Source organism: Haemaphysalis longicornis, unplaced genomic scaffold, assembly GCF_048455015.1.
Source record: "Haemaphysalis longicornis isolate Haplotype H1 unplaced genomic scaffold, Haemaphysalis longicornis Haplotype H1 scaffold_5, whole genome shotgun sequence".
In the NCBI taxonomy this organism is placed as follows: Eukaryota; Metazoa; Arthropoda; class Arachnida; order Ixodida; family Ixodidae; genus Haemaphysalis; species Haemaphysalis longicornis.
The window spans coordinates 11,968,500-11,988,155 of NW_027526385.1; the positions used below are offsets into that span (position 1 = coordinate 11,968,500).

The 19,656-nt window shown below is 47.7% G+C and overlaps 1 protein-coding gene across 1 annotated transcript in view; it reads left to right on the forward strand.

Moving 5' to 3' along the window:
• Nucleotides 1–13,611, forward strand: part of LOC144139048 (glycine receptor subunit alpha-4-like) — a 68,417-nt gene extending 54,806 nt beyond the window's left edge. The window contains exons 8-10 of the mRNA XM_077671539.1: nt 4,188–4,513; nt 6,186–6,484; nt 13,314–13,611. Coding sequence (XP_077527665.1) covers nt 4,188–4,513; nt 6,186–6,484; nt 13,314–13,470 — 782 coding nt within the window. The 3' untranslated portion in view covers nt 13,471–13,611. The remainder of the gene's footprint in view (nt 1–4,187; nt 4,514–6,185; nt 6,485–13,313) is intronic.
• The last annotated feature ends 6,045 nt before the right edge of the window (nt 13,612–19,656 follow it).

The following is a 19,656-nucleotide window of genomic DNA, read 5'->3' on the forward strand; positions in this document are numbered from 1 at the left end:
TTCCCACCGCCGGCAACATGCGGAGTCGGTGCAGTGGTAATGCACTATAGGCTTTCTCTGTGGAAACTCCGGTTCAAATTCCCGCCTAACTCCACAGCGTGTTGACAGCGAAGCTGCTGTCACTGGCCGTAAGTTCGGTGTTGCAGAAAACTTCCCGAGAGGAACGCTAGCCCCAGCTGTAGCAATACCGACTCGACAATGGAAAGACAAATAATGGCGGCCGTCGTAGCACTCGAGAGGAGCGTTTCGCCGTAACCGTCGCAACACCTTCTCGGAACGAGAAAGACACGGGATAGCGCGCCCCCTCGGTTCGTTTATAGAAGAGCCGCTCCTCGCGTCGTCGTGCGCATGCGCTCAGTATTGTAGGAAATCTTTCGCGCGCGACAGCGTCTGCTCAGTTCTCGACATCGGCCGACAGCGGATAGTTCACACGGCCGTGGAAGAGGCCGCTCTCCGAAAGGCTTGGCGAGCTAAGGACCGAGAATGACACTGAAATTTAACCATGTGTCTGTCAGTGCTTACATACAGCTTCGCCATTCAAGCCTTGCCCGTGAGTGCAAGCTTCCCAGAATTTTTTTAATACGAAAGTGTTTTATTTCCGGCTACACGAAGATTTCAAATACGTCATATCCGTCGTGGAAGTGACGCCAGTACAACGAACAAGCGGCCTGGAAAGGGTGCACCCCTTTGCAGAGTATCTTCTTGCAAGAAAGCCACCTTTAGTACTACAGGGTACTTTATAATTTTAAAAAGTGTTTCATGCCGGGATACACAAGGATTTCACTGACGTCATATGCGCCACAGAAATGACGCCAGTACACCTTTGCCGAAGCGACCTGCCAGCAGGATGTCGCTCCCCAAGCACACCCACTAGACAGCCTTCGACCCGCAAACCATGATCAGCTGCAGATTTTGCTGCACATTTCCCTTTGGTGTTTTACTGATTCCTAGGACAGAGGAATCAACCGCAGTTTTTTATTTGTATTCTTTCTAGCGGCGGCCATTTTGTCGACACCTCAACGACAACAATAACTACGATTTTCCGCAAAATGGGGCAATTAAGGCTGTTTCTTCAAATTTGTCAGTGGAAATATGCTTGAAGTTGTCTGCAACCTGCAAGCTAAACATGAAAATTTTCTACTTACATTTACAACGACGAATAGAACTAGTAAGAAGATTGTAGCAGCAACAAGCTGACCCGTGGCGGCCCCGCTTTTGGCCTATAGAGTACTTTTACTCGTCTTTTTAGTTTCTTGTTTTACTCTTAATTCATTCACCACAACCCCATCAGACGCGATGAGATAGTCAAGGTAGTATGAATTAACTTAAACCCTATCCCTCGCTGAGCGAATGCGGAAGTCGTTTCAAAAAAGCAACGTGCTTGATTTCCGGAGCTTAAACACTTTCAAACCTTGAAATGCAGCTTGCCGTAAAAAATGCCGCGAGAGTAAGTGCACAAAAAGTGGCGCTGCGCTAGTTTCGGTGTGCACACGAAAATTTCTGATAATTAAAAACCCGAAGGGAGACACGTGTACACTTTTATTTACTAGGTATCACAACAGTTTACCTCTAACATGCTGGCATAGTGTTAGAAATCTTTGTGGCGAAGATCTACAATGGTTTGGAAGAAGTCTCAAATTGGAGTCAGTTACTTCTCAGGGCTGAAATATGCGTAGAACGTGATGTACTCAAGCGTCGCTATACCAACCGGACAAACAATAGCGCAGCGAGAAATATGCTCAATAAAGGGAAAAATGCGAAAACAACCATTCGCATTCGCCTGTGTGAACTGCAAACGCTTCCGCAGAATTTGGACACTGTCGGAATTTGACGGGGAATTCTTCGCTGAATATAGAAATGACCGGTGATATAGGCTGGTTGTGTTCCGGCTCGTGTAACTGCTGACAAAGGTTTCCCACTCTAATTTCTCGGTGTTTTTTTAGAAATAACCATGTTACAGGAAGACATGTTGCGACAACCTACGTGCATTCGAACCCACACGCAAGCCATCTAAATAGATTTACCCAAATTACATAAAGTTACCAAATTTATGTTCAAGTTAATCACTTAACCTTACGTTCAGTAGCTTCCATGAGAAATTCGCCGTCAATATATGAGTAATCTTTGCCCAGTGTTTTTATTTTTTAGCCGTACGCCATTTTGGTGCTATTCCGTGGCCGTCCCGTGCACCGTCTGTATTCCTGGGACGCAAAAGCTTTACCCGAACCAGTTAATTAAAGTTTTCGCACGAAACCTCCTTTGACCAAAGCTGTGCCAGGTTTAGCGTAACTTGCGCTGCTCAGTTAAGGCCAGGTATTTGGTCTCATCGTCATTGACTCGAGGCAGCGGCGGCGGGATCTGCAAGTCGTCTCGGGAAGGATTGGCACACTCATAGCCATGTCTCCAATTGTTCATAATGACGTCTACAGAATGCGGCGGACACCGTGACCTTTTCCAAGCAGGGTCCAAGCAGCTTTAGCATTAGCGCTGGAGTTTCGTTACATGCACGGTAGCGTTTGACGACAGCAGTGGAGATTTTGTTTGCTAAAGCCACGGCGCGAGCCGGAGACTCGGCGATTGCCGCAAGGCACACGTTCACGAGCGCTCACCATCTTCTCGCTCCTAGGGGTTTTTGCCCGTTTGGTAGGGTAAGCTACACTGGGCGAGGTTGAGCAGTTTCGCGTGGGCCGTGAAGGGCCGTTCTGCGCAAGCGCGAGGAGCATTGAATTGGTTTGGATCGGATCGGATCGGATTGTCTTGGCTTGGCTTGGCTTGGATTTGGATTTGAATTGGATTAAATTGTATTGTGTTGGATTGAAATCCAATCCAATTAGGGAACGGGTGTGTAGAGAATTGGGTCTGCACATTCGCCGGTAAGCGCATTCCAGAGGATTGATGTCATAGCCGTGGCAGACGCACTGGCACCGGCGCGTGCCTAGCTGTGCGCCTCCGTTGCGCAGTACCCAAGTCTGACGCTGCGCCGGAGCCGCTTGATAGCCGTTTCGCGTGGCCTCTGGAGAGGCGTGCTGCGGGAGGAGCCATGTGCGAGGAACAGTGACTGGACTGGACTGGACTGGATTGGATTGTATTGTATTGGATTGGTTTGGAAATCGTTTTAGCAACACTAAACATGATAATCAGCTAATCCTAGACAACCAGGAAACCTAAGAATAACCAGCTGAGCCTTAGCTCATGCTACGTATATACTGGCATGGCCGAGCTAAGCCACTGCTATTTGTTTTTCTAAATCCACTGTGCGTGCTCAGGACGCTCGGCCGCCGTTAGGCACGCGCGCAGGAGCGCTAGGCATTTTCTTACTATTTTATCGTGCAACGGCGAACTTACGGCTTGTACAACACCTCCGCTGTTAAAACGTCAATGCAACTGAGCGATTCCGTGTGTCACGTAAATAATATGGTGCCGAGTGTTGAGTAGCACCGCGCTCACCCACGATTGACAACGACAAAGGAGTAAGGAACGCAAAGCCCGTCTGGGACTGCCATGACCACTTGTACGTATATCTCATTGTCTTGTAAATACAGCGATTCACAATCACGTATGGTTCATCTCTTTATCCTGGCTTCACGTAACGGATACTTCAAATACGCTTAGGAACCCTCAAAGAAATATCCTGATTTTTTTAGCACGAAAGTGTTGCATTGCGGGGTTCTCGAAGATTTCACTTACGTCATATCCGTCACGGAAGTGACGCCAGTACAACCAAGGAAGCGGCTTGTAAAGAGTGCACCCCTGCACACACGGTATTCTTGCGGGGAAGCAACCTTTAGTACTAAAGAGTACGTAATACTTCGGGTGGTTTATTTTCGTGTTTTATATTTCAACGCGAAAGTGTCTTATGGGGGGATACACTAAGATTTCACTGACGTCATATCCGTCACACGCCAGTACACCATTGCCGAAGGGACCCGCACGCAGGACGTCACCTTACAAGCACACCCACAAGGTATCCGTCGACCCGAAAATGATCTTGAGCTGCAGATTTCACTGCACATTGTACGTTCGTGTTTTACGGATTCCTATGACAGTGGAATCAACCACAGTTTTTTAGTATGTACCGGAACTTACTGTGTGGTTTTGCCCTGCCTTTTTAAAATTCGTACAACTTCGATGTACGCCGAAATTCGGTGTACTGAGAAGCACTTGTTTACGTATTACCTTCTTCGCAGAGAACTACACGTACCTGTACGCCAACTTCACGTTCGTGCGCCGCCTCACGGCGTCCATCGTGAACACGTACATCCCGAGCGGGCTGGTGGTGAGCCTGTCGTGGCTGACCTTCTGGCTGGACGTGTCGGCCGTGCCGGCGCGCATCACGCTGGGCGTCACGTCCATCCTGACGCTGGCCACGCAGGTGGTGCAGTCGCGCAGCTCGCTGCCGCCCGTCGACTACCTCAAGGCCGTCGACGTCTGGCTCTTCGTCTGCCTCGTCATGGTGTTCGCGTCGCTCCTCGAGTACGCCGTCGCCTACAACTTCGAGAAGATCCTCGCGCTGGTACGGACGATGCTGGGTGTCCCAAGAGTTTGGCTCTTGGTTATAAACTAGACAAAGGAAATGGAAATTGGCATCCACACCATAAGTGCCAGCTAAAGATCTTTCTTAAAACTTTTCAGTGCGAAACAAATTTCTCTACTCCGGAGTTCTAACCTGCACCCCACTGTATTTAGATCAGTAACCCCATCACTCAGCATGCATTTGCGCCTTGTTGCAGTGCTGCATACTTGCGATTTATTCTGCAAACGCATAAGAAATCAGCTCTATGTGTTCTATCTATCAGCCCAAACGCATGAGCTCTATCAGCCCAAATGACTTACACTCACAAATCTAATACACGTGTACAGCCCCTAGAACTGCCTTTTCGAGGATCGAAATATTGGTATGCGAGTGCACCCTACGCGAGCGCACTACTGTAGGGACCTCTGTCTACTAGCTATGGGTGTAATAATTTGTGATAAGTTATATAACCAAATCTACTGGATTCATTTCTTTGATTAACTTATCCACGAAGTCTTCTATGGCTAGTCCACAAATTCCGCATACGTAGACTGCTATTGATTGCGCAAGTACAGTTTATCAATCTGCACAACTACTATAGAAAAATCTGTAAAATACGATTTAGAAATGGCAAGGCTCCTATCTATTAGCAGACCATGTGCAACTCAGCGCCTCTGGCTCCGCCGGTGTACAGATACACTAACTGTCCTCTATTACTGGTGCCCTGTCGCCATAATCACTGCAACTTGTTTCCTATTGGTCGGACATGGCATGACTCTCCCCGTACTTGAGGGCTCCTCCGTTAATTGCAGTTGCCTGCAAGTGGTTCATGTTGGTTCAAGTTGCTTAGCGGGTGTTATGAAATCAGCGGAGTGCGAGCTTTTGCGCTTGGACGTCCTGTGCGATAGCGCATGGTTCCTTGTTTAGAGTAGATTACTGAGAATCTCTGTGCTGAGGTTATTTATTTACCTGTATGCTCGTATTAATTCACTTAAGCGCTTGCTTGTTGACGTATTTTCTTAGCAATAAAAGAAAGAAGAAAAACCTAACAGGTTTTTTTGCTTACGGTGTTTATTCTAAAATCTAACACGTCGTTTTTAACGACGTATTTAAATCAGTAATAAAAGTTTTCGCTATCTTACACAGGCTAAGATGTGTTCGTTCGAACAGTTATTAAACATGAGCCTTCCTAGGGAATCAATGCATACATTGACTTTTTAATCCTTCACAAATGAAAGTTAAAGAGAAATAAGTGCGTATGACGAAATAGTCACCTCATTCGTATCAAGACCATAAAAAAAACGCGGAAAACTTCTTTCCTCACCAAAAGCATAGCAGCACAGACTCGTCTGGTAAATACTTTGTAAGCTGCCTGATTGATTATGTGGACCAGCTTTGTAACGTAAATACACCCACAATTCCTTTCAAATTGTGACGTGTGTCGTAGTTTGGTACTGCGCCAAATCCGTGTGTTTAGGATGCGTAGCTACAAAAAGTGATCAAAGGAAATTATAAAGAAAGCTGGCGTTTTCAAAAGTAGATAGCTCTATTGATCACAATTACCCAGGTAGCTTACCTTGCGGTTTGTAAATGGTGAGGCAGGTGAACGTGATCAGCCACCCTCCCTTCAAGTTCTCTTCCAATTTTAGTTTCATTGTTTGCCTGGTTCCAGGAGCGGAAACGGAAGACAGAGCCCCTTCCGGCATCCATCCGCGTAGCGCCTTCAGCTCGGGTCACACCCCAAGCCTGGCAAGGAGATGGGGTAGCGTCAGCGCCGCCTGCCACACCTTCCCATCCACCTTCGGCGACCCAGGCCCACGCAGACACCACGCTGAACTCTGGCAGTGCGCCCCCTGACGGCGTGGCCAACAATCACAACCACGTCCTCGTGACACCATCTGTGATTACCCTTTCCGTGCCGAACACGTTTCACAGGCCGGAACTCAACAACGTTCCCAACGCCCAGGCAAGGTGAGAAACCGTTAAAAATCACTTGGTTTGTGGTGGAGCGAAGGCTCAGGGACTCGCCCCCACAGCCAACAGCCCCAAATAACCATTTTTAAGGTGTCGTGAACGGTCGCCTTTTTACAGCAGCTACTGTAACTTTTTTCGCCAGGGGTAGTGGAGTGTGTGTCAGTCGCCATGTGCTCATTCTCGGTAGCTTGTCGAATGTTCGTCGCGGCGCATGTACCACCAAGTCCACATAAAAAATAGTTGGTTAGGTAACTTGGAAGCCCTGAAAATCTAATCCACGCCCCTCTGCTTTCGAGGCAAGAATGGTAACCAATCGGTCATGAGTTCCTATTTTAAAAGGGAAGCTGTTGTTGGCCAAGCGTTTTCGTCCGTCTGCTGTTGGTTTTGCGTCACGCAAGGACACGAGCAAGAGTATATATGTTGTAAGCTATGACTAAGGCAGACATTAGCAGCCGTATGTGGACATTCAACTCCCGGAATACGCCTTAAGCGCCCGAGTCGGCCGCTTCAGCCCCGAGGGAAATGTTGTAAGCTATGACTAAGGCAGACATTAGCAGCCGTATGTGGACATTCTCCTCAGTGGCTATGTGCCAGATGCTATGTGCCACCAGCCTGGCTCGCCGCGCATATCTTCGTCCACGCTATCATCATCGGGATGTTCTGGAATCTCTGCGCTCGACCTGAGCTCGCTAGCCTGTCGCTCTCTGCGGGATTAGTTTAATAAACCGGTGCCCGACGACTCTTGGCCTGTGCCTCACAATGTATATATATATATAAATATATATAGGAGGTGGAATGGCGCATGGCGGCAAGCGCGGGCGAGCGACCAGCTGTCACAGTAAAAAACGAACGAGGACTACAAAGTTTCGCAGCGGCGACGCCGACGGAAAGTGCAGCGGCATCGCGTAGACAAAATGATAGCAGCCATAATTCATTCCGGGGCGACGCAGTCAAATGCCGATAACGGCGGCCGCGTAGTTTCTTCTCCCGCGACAGATACCGCTAGCTTAACCTAAGCGAAACGCTTGTGACGTTATCTGGCCGTTCTAGAAAGCGCCGTTTCCGCCATGTTTTCTTTAGGGAGCCTCCTGTCGCTGACGTATAGCTGCCGATTCCTGTGCGCTAACCGCAGAATTTGTGCGGGGTCGGTGCTGGCGTTCTCTGCAGCGTTCAGGCTGGAGCAGAACAGAGATGGCAAAATTAGTTTTAGAAAGTAATTACATTACATTACTGATTACTTTCACAGAATTGTGTAAAATATAATTAAATTACATTGAAAATTACAAGTGGCCGAAATTAATGACATTACATTAATATTACTTTTCAAAAGTAGTGAAATTACTTTGAATCACTTTAACAAAAATTCGTCACTCATACACTACCAACTGATATACACTTTATTTACACTCATGAAAAAAACGCGCCTTATATTTATTGTTTCCTAGTAAATAGTCTTTAGGGTGGCCTCCTTATTCCCCGAGTCCATTGGCACGGATCGCGTCTTTTGCCCTTTCCACCAACTTGCGCTGGACGCCGAGGGAACAGCTCGCCAAGGCGCTTTCCCAAAGCTCATAAGTGCGGAAGGGATTGGGCAGGTCAAGTGAACGAAGAGGAACGAGAAAGCAGACAGAGCTCTCATCGAAGCGCTGTTTCATTCGTGTTTGTACAGTTCCAACGCCCATAGACTCTCTGGGCGTTGAAACTCTATTTGGTCAACTTTTCTTGGTCAACTTTTTGTGCTGTAAAAGACGCGGACACGATATATTGTAGTTAAAAGTAATTGGGAAAGTAATGAGCCATTTTCATGAAATTACTGGCCTGAAGTAATTTATTACATTACTAAATTACCAATACTCAAAATTAATTTATTACATTACTCATTACAGCAAAAAGTAATTAAAGTACTGTAATTTCATTACTGCCAAGTCGGGAGCAGACGCAAGAGAACCACAGCTCCGCCGTTTCACAGATGTTACGCTGGGTGGAACTGGGTTTACTTTTAGAGCAATTTCATGGGTGGATATCTTTGCACCGTTTTATGCACTTTAATAACCCACCTAGACTGAATTAGCAACAAATCATATAGCTACATATGAGCTCTGGCAAACAGAATTATCGCGATGGCAAAACTTCAGCAGGGAAACACATCAGTCGAGTTCACGGATCCCATCAACGGGTATATAAGACTCTTCACTACCCTGACAAGGCCTTCTTCAACGTGTCCCTGACAAGCGTATTTATCCATTGACCAAAAACATATTTTCTATGCAAGACAAGTAGAAGAAGAAGAGGAGCGGCCAAATTGCGTCTGCACTGTGCGGGTTTATTGTGAAGCACCTTTCGCGCTGGCGCGATTGACCCGAAACGCAATAAAAACAAAACATGAACATACACTGGCGCGCGCTCTCGGCTGGAGGAGTGCCAGATTGCTATTTGCAGAAGAAAAAGAGAGGAGGAGGAGGAGGAGGAGGATAAACTTTATTGGGAGCATCGTAATGTGGTGTGGGGCCCTCATTCCAGGACTCCATTGGAGACCCCTGCCGCTACGGCCCTTTCCACCAGCCTAAGCTGGGAATCGAGACCGGAGCTGGACAGCTCCTTCTCCCACTGCTCACGGGAAGGGTGCGCGATTCTTGGAATTTTGGGGTTTGCCGAACACTCCCATACCATATGGTACAGGGTGCCCGGGGAAGCGCAAAATTTGCACAGCTGGAAGTACTGAGTGGGATGGAGCAAGTGAAGTTTTGACGGATGAGGAAATGTATTTGTTTGGAGGAGCCGGAGGCAGTGCTCCTGCTCTTTGGTTAGGGATGCATGACCGGGGGGATAGATCATTCTTTGGCACTTATAGTACCCCGTTATGTCCTGATACGTAACCAAAGAACACGCAGTCTCTAACCTACACCCTCGTGTCGCCTGGCGGGATAGATCTCGGGCGATGTCATGGGCGGTCGTGTTGCCCTCGAGGGTTGAGTGGGCTGGCGTCCAAATAATCTTTACTTTTCTTTCGGGTGGCTTTTGCAGCAGGATGTTCAGAGCCGTTTTGGAAATTCTACCACGAAGGAAGTTTCGGCAAGCCTGTTGCGAGTCCGTAATAACGGTATCCGCATTTGTCTGGGAGATGGCCAGAGCAATGGCCGCTTCCTCTGCCTGGGTAGTGGTTGTGAAGGGCAAGGTGATGCTGGTGAGGTGGTTCTCTGTTGAAGTAACCACGGCGGTCATGGCTCCCCTTCTGGCGTAGTCGGCGGCGTCGGTGTACACCGTGCGGTCTCGGTCCCTGTGTTGTTTGTCGAGAGTGCGCGCTCTTGATTCTCTTCTCCCGGCGTGGTGAGTAGGGTCCATTTTGCGGGGTATAGGTGCAACGTCAATGTTTATTCTTATTTTTGGAGGTACGTCGCGTACTTGCTGGGATCTTTCTTCGGGGGACGTCATTCCCAGTCTGGTGAGGAGACTCCTCCCGCATGGCGTCGTGCTTAGTCGCAGACGCTGGCTGGCGAGGTGGGCCTCGACTAGTTCGGCGGCCGTGTTATGTAGGCCCAATTTCAGAAGCCTGTCGGTCGAGGTACTAATAGGGAGCCTCAGAGCATGCTTATAGGCTTTCCGGATCATGGTGTCAATCTTGAGGAGAAACAAAAGCGGACACGTGGCCACTGACGCTTTCCGCCGATTAAAGCTCTGAATTGGCCAATGTACGTAGTGTACATTGTACATTATGGAAAATATGCGCAAAAATACGTAATAACCGTTTCCGTGCAACCGGCTGCCTCGAGTCTTGTCAGTCTACCCCGAAGCTATTTTCTACGCAATGTCCACGTTCATCAAACACATCATAAATCATACACCCGCACTCTACATTGTTGAACGGGATATAAACCCTAACAGTCTCAGTTCGGCTTTGACCAAAAGCTACGCCGCTTTTACCAAAAGCTACGCCCCGTCGTTCCTGTATCAGCGCGTTTGGCGATGGGTCTTGCAGAAAGCATTTAAAGCGACACTAAAGTGCTATACCCCTGTCATACGGGAACTTTCAATCGCGATTGAAGTGAATCGCGATCGAGTTTTCGAGCGCGCTCGACGCACTGCCGCTGCTCCACGGCGCGTTTCAATCCCGACCGAGAAGTTGCACCGGTTTCTCTCATGTACGCCAGATGGCGCTAAACATGTACATCGCTGCCGGCGTCTGGTAACTTGGCGCGGTCGTAGGTATACGTAAATATGTAAATGTTACCGCACGCTTATTTGGGTCAAGTTATTTGGGACAATTTGAGGCGTTAGTTGAAGTTGTCTCCTTCTATGCCATTATTCAGCAGGGACGAGAGTATCGCCTCTTTCGTTCGATCGCGCTTGAAAGCGTCGATCGCGCTTGGGGAATTATGATTGCGTTCTAGCGGGATCGGGCTCGATTGCGATTGAAACTGCGGTGTAGCAGCGCCCAATCCGGATTAAGCTCGATCCGGATTGACTCAATCGCGATTGAAAGTGCCCGTGTGACAGGGGTATGAGATTAAGTTGGCCTATGCTATTGTTCGATTTCTACCGCTTCAGCGGGAAGAGCAAGTGTGATAAGATTTGTTCGTGATGATGTCCTTGACCATGCCCGCGGGGTTTTCAGGAATCGATGCGGTCTTCTAGAAACCCTTGCTTGGTCTTGTCCCTGTCCTAGCATGATGCATACATCGTAGCCTCCACTTGACCCAACGTTTTGATGTTAATTCAGAGGTTAATGCAACACCATGTACTTGGTGACAGGTTAATTGTCTTCAAAATCGCAATCTTCAGAATATCAGTTAACATAACTGGCAGCTTCTATACCCTTTGTTGGAAATTCTGGACGATGTATTACAGTTTTTTCTCACGAAATTATGAAACAGCCCACACATGTGTAAAAGTGTAAAAGAACGCCTCGAGCATGCATAATCCTGTTTTTATTTGCGATTGCTTTTGCTATTATGAGACTACATTTGTTGCAGTTGGAAGCATTTCTCATCAAAGGCAGATTTTGCACTTTTTTCAGATCTGTAACAATAATGCGTCCACTGCATTGCTAATTTTCGTTTACAATTTTAGTAGAGAAGTTTATACGAGCATTTATAATTGCTTCAGGGTATTTTTGGGTTCGAGAACTATCAAATCCGGCACAAGTAGAAATTAATCTTTTATAAAACAGCTACAAAACAATGTGCCTGTATGTGAATTATGCGCCGAACACAGCAAGAAGAATACTTAAGAACAACCCATGAATTCCGAAAGATACGATACTCGCTATAGATCTTCGAAGTTTAACTGCAAGTATTAACTAAAATACTCTCAACATATGAATTTCGGGTGGAGAGTGTTCGAGAAAGGGCATGCTTTCGCCTGCCTTTTACCATCATGAAAGATCGGGTCAAGCTAGTCGCGTGACATGTTCATGCCCAAGTACCGTACAGGTAGACACGTAACACTTTCCCGCCAAAACCATGTAAAGCTAGTCGCGCGACATGTTCCCGCCAATATCACGTAACAGAAGGATGTTGAAGGATGTAGGCCCATGCAGATTAATACACTTTGGAACAAACGCTACAAACGTTTATGTCGGAAAATCGTGGTCAGGGGACGGAGTCGACCTGTGGTCGCTTTATCTGACAGAGATCGCTCTGCTCAATGTCCGAAGATCGTCTCCTTGTGAAAAGGCCAAACACCGAAGAGGCTGTGCTGAGAGGGGACCTCGGGCCTTTTATGTCCCCGCGTATTAGCCATGTCAATAACATTGCAGTGTGAATAACACTCTGAATTACAAACCACTGTGCTCTCTACTGTGTGAAGAACACAGCGATTTGAGATAGGTGGCAAGGCAGTGGAAGGGGTAAGCAAATATATCTGCTTAGGCCAAGTTGTGACCCCTGATCCCAACCATGATGCAGCGGTAATTAAAAGAATAAGAAATGGATGGAGGGCATTCGGCAAGAATTGTCAGATAATAATTGGCAGCCTATCATTCTCCCTGAAGAAGAAAGTGTATGACAGCTGCATCTTACCGGTACTCACCTACGGGGCAGAAACATGGAGGCTCACTAAGAGGGTTCCCCTTAAATTGAGGACGACTCAGCGAGCAGTGGAAAGGAAGATGATAGCTGTAACATTAAGGGACCAGAAGAGAGCGGAGTGGGTCAGGGAACAAACGCGGGTTAAGGACATATTAGTAGAAATCGAGAAGTAATGGATGTGGGCAGGGCATGTAATGCGAAGGTAAGATAACCGTTGGTCATTAAGGGTAACAGAGTGGATCCCTAGAGACAGCAACCGTCGCAGGGGGTGGAAGAGAGTTAGATGGGCAGATGAGATCAAGAAGTTTGCGGGGATAAATTGGTCTCAGTTAGCACAGGACCGGGATAATCGGAGATTAACGGGAGAAGCCTTTGCCCTGCAGTGGGCGTAGATAGGCTGGTGATGATGATGATGATGAGGATGATTAGCCATGTGCAGCGTGGCAACAGAACGTTTTGTGTTCAAGCCACGAACTAGAACTTCGCGTGGCCTCTTTTGTGAACAGCTGATTTTTGTGAAGGAAAGTTCGACATCCACCTCAATGCAGCCTTACGGCTACAAACGAAATCTGTACAGCTTTCTCAAAAATGCAGCTTTCCTTTGTAACCGTACGGCTGCATTGAGGTGTATGTCAAACTTTACTTAGCAGGAACACACTCCATCTTGGGATTTCCCCTAAATCTGGTCGATTAGCCGTTGATTTTTCTGGGAGCGTACGAGTGTTTGCTGCAATGAACCAACAGTCTATTCAGAGCTTCGTGATGCCATTCCGTCCTCTCTCTCTCTCCTTCTTGAACAGGGTGATCAAGACGAACCGGCGTCGCATATTCCAACGGAGCTTCACCCTTGGCCAGCTCTGGCAGAAGACCAACCTCCTGGACAAGGTGTCGCGCATCGCATTCCCTGCAGTTTTCTTCCTCTTCATGCTAATCTACTGGTCGTACTACCTCTGGTGAACTCTCGTCCGCCCGCTGCTGATACTGTGCTCTCTGCCGTGGGTCGCGTGCCAGCGGTGACACTCTGTGATGCCTTTAAATCGTTAGCTGCTGGCACCTGGTGAAACTGACCGACATACTGACGAGATAAATAAACGCAACGGCTGATTGTTCTTGCGCTGCGGTGCACTGGTTTGAAATCCATGTGTCCATGCATCGATCAAACTTTATTCGGAAATTTTAACACCGAGGATGTTTAAGGTTTTCTTCAACTGTGGAGCGTTACCAGAAAACTCGGCCCATCTGTGCGCATCTTCGCGTTGCTTAGCAACCAGCTGCTATAGCTGTGCCTACGCCAGCGTAGCTTAGATACCACTTAAGTGATCACGCAACATAAAGTAAACCTGGTCATGTGACCGAAATAACGTAACAACTGTGCCCACATCGCATAACTTGGATACCGCTTTATTAACCACGTAACTTCACATAAGTCACGTCATGGAAATCCCATAACATATTGTAACGCTCGTCACTGGACATGTTCCTGCCAAAGTCCCGTATACAGCTGGTCATGTGACACGTTCCCGTTAAAACCATGTAAAGCTAGTCACGTGACATATTCCCGCCAATATCACGTAAAGCTGGTCACGTGACATGTTCCCGCCAAAACCACGTAACCTCACGTAACAACTGGTCATGTGACATCTTCCCGCCAAACGCACAAAAAGCTAGTCACTTGACATGTCCCTACCAAAAGCACGTAAGGTCAGCCTCAAGACTAGGCCTGGCAACAGTGATTCTTCGCCAACTCCTTGCGACAGCACTGAGCCTCGTAACCTCCTCGCACCACACGCGCGTGGCATGCGTGCGCTCCGCTCTCCTCTCCTTTCTTCGAGCCACGGACAAGTCTGAAGGCGGAGCTTGGCTGTGACGCCACAGGCGAGTGAAGAAAAGCTCAGAACAGTCGGCGCGGCGACAGACCTCTTGCCTCCTCTACTCCGAGCGTACGTGCTGCTGTCACGGAAAGACCCAAGAAAGTCCGGACTCCTCAAGAAGAAGCGTCTTACCAGGAAGCGCGCACAAGCTCGGCTGTTGACTCCAGCCGTGCTGCATTAGTGCATGTTGCGCACATTTTTTTACACTAAATTGGCAAAAAAGCTGTTCGTGGCAAAGAATAGGACGACCAAGGAGATATGGTGTAAAAATCAGCTTCAGTAGAAGGGTTTCAAGTATAATTTGAGAATTTTCGTTTTCCACTGTTCGAGATGCGTGAAGGCCGGGATCACGAGTTTATGTTAATTTTAAGATATATTAATAGATAGAAACGTTATTAGTGACGGGATGGTGGGGACGAATGAGCTCGCCTCGGACCAGGCAGCCGCTGGGGACTGTGATGACGCGGGCTGGCGGTTTCCGTTGTTCTTGGAGATTTGCCGCAACAGCAAGCCATTCTGTGGTGTATGAAAGGATGGTAACTTGGGCGAGTTAGTGCAAATTCGTTTGTGGTTCAACAGTACAATTTAAAGGAGCACAAACAAAGAACACGATAGATGCAATGAATATCAACTGAATTTTATTTCGAGAAAATGAATGTTACTTAACTCAGTGCTTGACTAGTGTCACAAAATAAAACAAAATCACTCGTAATAAAAATCTAAAGGCACAAAAACCGCGAAGGCAGCACTACTCAGCTGGCCACAAGAAGTTTGATCTCACTGTTAGAGAACTGTTTACTGACTCGTATGCTGCTCCCACAAATGGGAAATTCCACCACCACCTCGCGTACGCCTTGATTGCCCTGCGTGCACAAAGCATAGTTATCCTTAAAGGATGGTGAGCCCCAACAAGAACTGGAATGCGCCGAGTGTTGGTAAAGTCTGTGGGTTCTGAAATTGGTTTTGTGCTCGCGTAGTTTCCTATTTATGCAGCCTCCTGCTTGGCCTATATAGATCGCGCCTCATGACAACGCTGGGAGGTGGTACACTACATCAGCCTTAGACGTGACAGATTTCTGTGCGCGGTTCGTACAGCACGTGCCGCTTCCTGGCTTCGCACCTTTTCCTAACAATAGGGCAGATACTGCTGAACTTGTGGGATGTTGAAAAGAAGTACCTTAACGCCGTATCGTCCAACCACGCGTTCCTCACAACGTGGGACAGTCTTTGCATGTACGGCACCAACAACAGCAAAAGCGCCAAGGCCTAAGACGCAGCGCGCATGCGTCAGGTTAATCAGGCATACAGCTTAGGGCTCAGAATTCGTTTAAGGGAACCACAAAGCAAGTATCGAAACCTCATTACAGATCATGAGGCACCTGTGAACAATGAGACCCCACCCACCATGTGTTCCTGGTAAAGATTACGTTTGCAGATTACGTTTTTGAAGGCTAGGCAAGACTAGTGTCACTAAATAGGGTACTTCTTGCCGAAGACGCTGAGCGCATGCGTCAGGCTAGGCAGGACCCAGCATTTGCCGCCATAGAAGCTCCGCGTAGTGTCAGCAGATAAGGTTTAGACAACCGCCACCGAGGCACGGAAGTTAGCAACCGCGGCCACTTTGTCGTTTTAGATGCGGAGCATCTTATAGTCTGGGCATGTCCCGCGTCAGCGTCCGCACTCACACTGCGCATGCGCAAGTCTCCTCCTTCTCTCACTCCCACAGCTGCGCGATACTCCAGCCACTTCTTCTCTCGTACCAGCTGCGTGCACTTCGCTTTCGCTTCACCCGCGTTCTCGCTTCTGCTTTCGCGGCGCATGCTCGGCGCTTCCGCATCTCTCCTCCTCTCGTCTCCTCTCCTTCAACCTTAAATGTAAATCGGGTAGCGCGCTGCGCGCGTTCAGTTCAGCGCTTGCTGCGGTTGACTCCACTTCACTCCGTTCTTCCGATGAAGTGTGATGGAAGCAACAGTCCCGTCAGTTAGTGGGTTGGCGCAAGCAAGCGTCAGCACCACCCTACAAACAACACAACGGATACACAACGGAACCCCAAGATGCTCCGCATCTACTCAGCGTTCCCTTCGGGAAGATGGGGCTAATATTTTTTCAGTGTGTGGAGATTGCCACATCTACGACCTCGCCGTTAACTTCGACGGGGTCGCTTGTTAAAAACACTACTGAAGATGCAGAAAAACGGCATCTTTGTACACACTTGTGCTACTGAAATGGTGTTACGCGCGTTATATTTGATTCGCATTCGGAACTACGTCAGTCGCGCGCTGCCGCAGAGCCGGGAGGACAAGCTAAGCCTACTAGGGATGACCAACGAAAATGCATAAACAACAAAATGGCGGCATCCATAAACCATCGCAGTGTAAAGTAAGGTCACGTAATGCGAAAGTACCAATTATCGTAACGGTGGCACGAAACAACAGGAGGAAAAAGGACCCGTACTCTGTACTCTTATATATAGTGACACTAGCCGAGCGAAAGCGACAAGCCCGCAGAGACGACGAGAAACATTTTATACTCTCCCCCATCGGCATGTGCAGTGGATTAAAACAGCTTAGCTGGATATCCACTTTCGCAGGGCGGGATGGCGACATTTTTTTGTACTTCCTTTCGAGGCTGGTCGTATTTTTCCTTGAAGCGTTAGGTTAGGGCAATGCAAAAAAAATACGCAATAACCTTTTCTGTGTAACCGGGAGAATCGAGCCTTTTCAGCCCCACAAAGCTGTCTTCCATGCAATGCTCACTTTCATCAAACTCATCATAAATCATACACTAGCACTCTAAGACATTGTTAAACGGGACATTATCTCAAACAGTCTCAGTTCGGCTTTGACCAAATCGTGCTTTCATGACTGGAAAATCATAGTTTCGATACCACCCTGGACGAAAGGAGATAATTATGGGGCAAGGAATCGACTGGAAAACTCTCAATAGGAGCGATGCAAGCGTCTGAGAGGGAGAGGGAGAGAGAGAGAGGCGTTCTTTATTAAGTGGACAACACCAATAGGCTGTTGTTGGTTGTAGTGGTGGAGCTAGTGATCACGAAGCAAGACGAGGTTCTATAGAAATCTAGAGAAGGTGTAACCCTTGCGTGAGACGAAAAAGTAAATGAGCCTGCCGCATTCGCTCAAAATCAAATGTTTGTGTGGGTTAGGAACTTGTATAAACAAATTCGTGCGCACACCAGAGTCATGCGCTGTTTCTACTTAACCATTTCTTCTCCCCCTTTCCCCTCCCTCTATTACCAAATGAAGCCTACTACTATTAATACTTTTTCTTGAGAAAGTACTCGGTGAATGAATTTACACATAACGCTTCATGTTATTCATGCATGGGCTAGTAATCTCCACAGATGTAGTAAGTAGTTACCGAAATCATCAAGAAAATAGCAACACGTTAAAAAGGGCAAAGTATGCCAGATGGTTAGAGGACGAACAGCAACATTAAAAGAGGTTGTTTGCATAGCGCCTTTAACGAAGCCCTACTTCATACTTTTGTTTTTGTTCTGATTTGCTCCTCACCTGACCGACTGGTGATGACAAAAGCTGAACGCCTTTTGGAAGCTAAAAAATTAGCAGTGGCTTAGCTAGGCTATGCCAGGATATACGTAGGGTGAGCTAAAGTTCAGCTGGTTATTCTTAAGTTTCCTGGTTGTCTAGGATTAGCTCATTACCATGCTTACTGTTGCTACAACGATTTTCAATCCAATCCAATCCAAATAAGTCCAGTCCAGTCCAGTGAAATCCAATCCATTCCAGTCCGGTCCAGTCCAGTCCAGTCACTGCTCCTGGCGCATGTGCAGCACGGCTCTCCAGGAGCCACGCGAAACGGCTATCAAGCGGCTCCGGTGCAGCGCCGGACTTGGCTACTGCGCAACGGAGGCGCAGAGCTGGGCACGCGCCGGCGCCAGTGCGTCAGCCACGGCTATGACTTCACTCCTCTGGAATGAACAGACCGGCGAATGGGTAGACCCAATTCTCTACACACCCGTACTCCAATTAAATTGGATTTCCAATCCAACGCAATCCAATCCAATCCAATTCAATCCAATCCAATGCAATCCAATGCTCCTCGCGCTTGCGCAGCACGGCCCTTCGAGCTCCACGCGAAACTGCTCAACCTCGGCCAGTGTAGCTTGCGCTACAAAATACCTCCAGATTCACTTCTCCAAAGACGTTGCTGAGATCCCGGAAGGCATAAAACTGGGCTTGAGGTCTCTAGAAAAACGTGAACACTACGGTTGGTCTCAAGGACCTTACTGCACCGGTCGGACGGGCTAGGTCAGCGGTAGCGGCACGTGACCTGACGAAACAGGATGGCCGCTTTGCCCTTTTGTTTACTGCCCTTCTTTACCCTCCCCCAGTTTTCAGAAGTAAATGTTTACTCTCTCTCTCCTTCTGTCAATGAACTTGCAAATAAAGGAAGTCCGCTTGATTTCCGCTTGATGTCCGCTTGACTTAAGAAGGAAGCGGCGAGTGCAAAAACATTAGTGACATTTTAACACAATTTTCTAATGGCGTCCTTACTTTGTACATATTTAAAGAGGGGAATTTCACTTGACGGTGTTGGCCCAATTATTACAGCAACGCACATTCCCGCCTTAAGCCTTTCGCAATAGTCTTCGCGACGTGTCGTGCACAAAGCTTTGGCAATCGCATTAACAAATAAAGTAAGTCATTGTCAGCTATTCAAGCAACCTCACTACTGAGACTCGTAAAGAGCTTATTTTTCTCTTTAATGCGACCAGGTGCAACTTTTCCTGTCTCGATAAAATCGATTATAGCGTGACTTAGTACGCAATAAACCTCTTTCATTGTCGCCGTCTACGTTACTTCATACACACGTTACTACTGCTTCATTTTGGCACACGTGGACGACTGCAAATATACCCGCCTGTCACGAAGGATCATGCCTCATTGCGTGCGCAGGTGGTATATGGTGTTCCAAGAACTTCGCATTGTTACTTCACCCCTTCTAGTGCTCATTGACATTGAGAGACCATACGGATCTACGCTCTCCTCCACTGTTAATGGAGGTCTTCTTTACGAAAGCGATACTTCCATACACTCCCGCAAGACATCATCATGACATAATCATCATCATCATCATAATAATCATCCTAATGAGGTTCACTGCAGAACGAACGCCTCTCCCTTTGACATCCAACCGCTCGTGTCCTGCGCTGCTAGAGTCCACAGTTTACTCCCGAATTTCTCTATTTCGTCCCTCCATGCGGTTAATGGCCTTCCCCTTTTTCTAA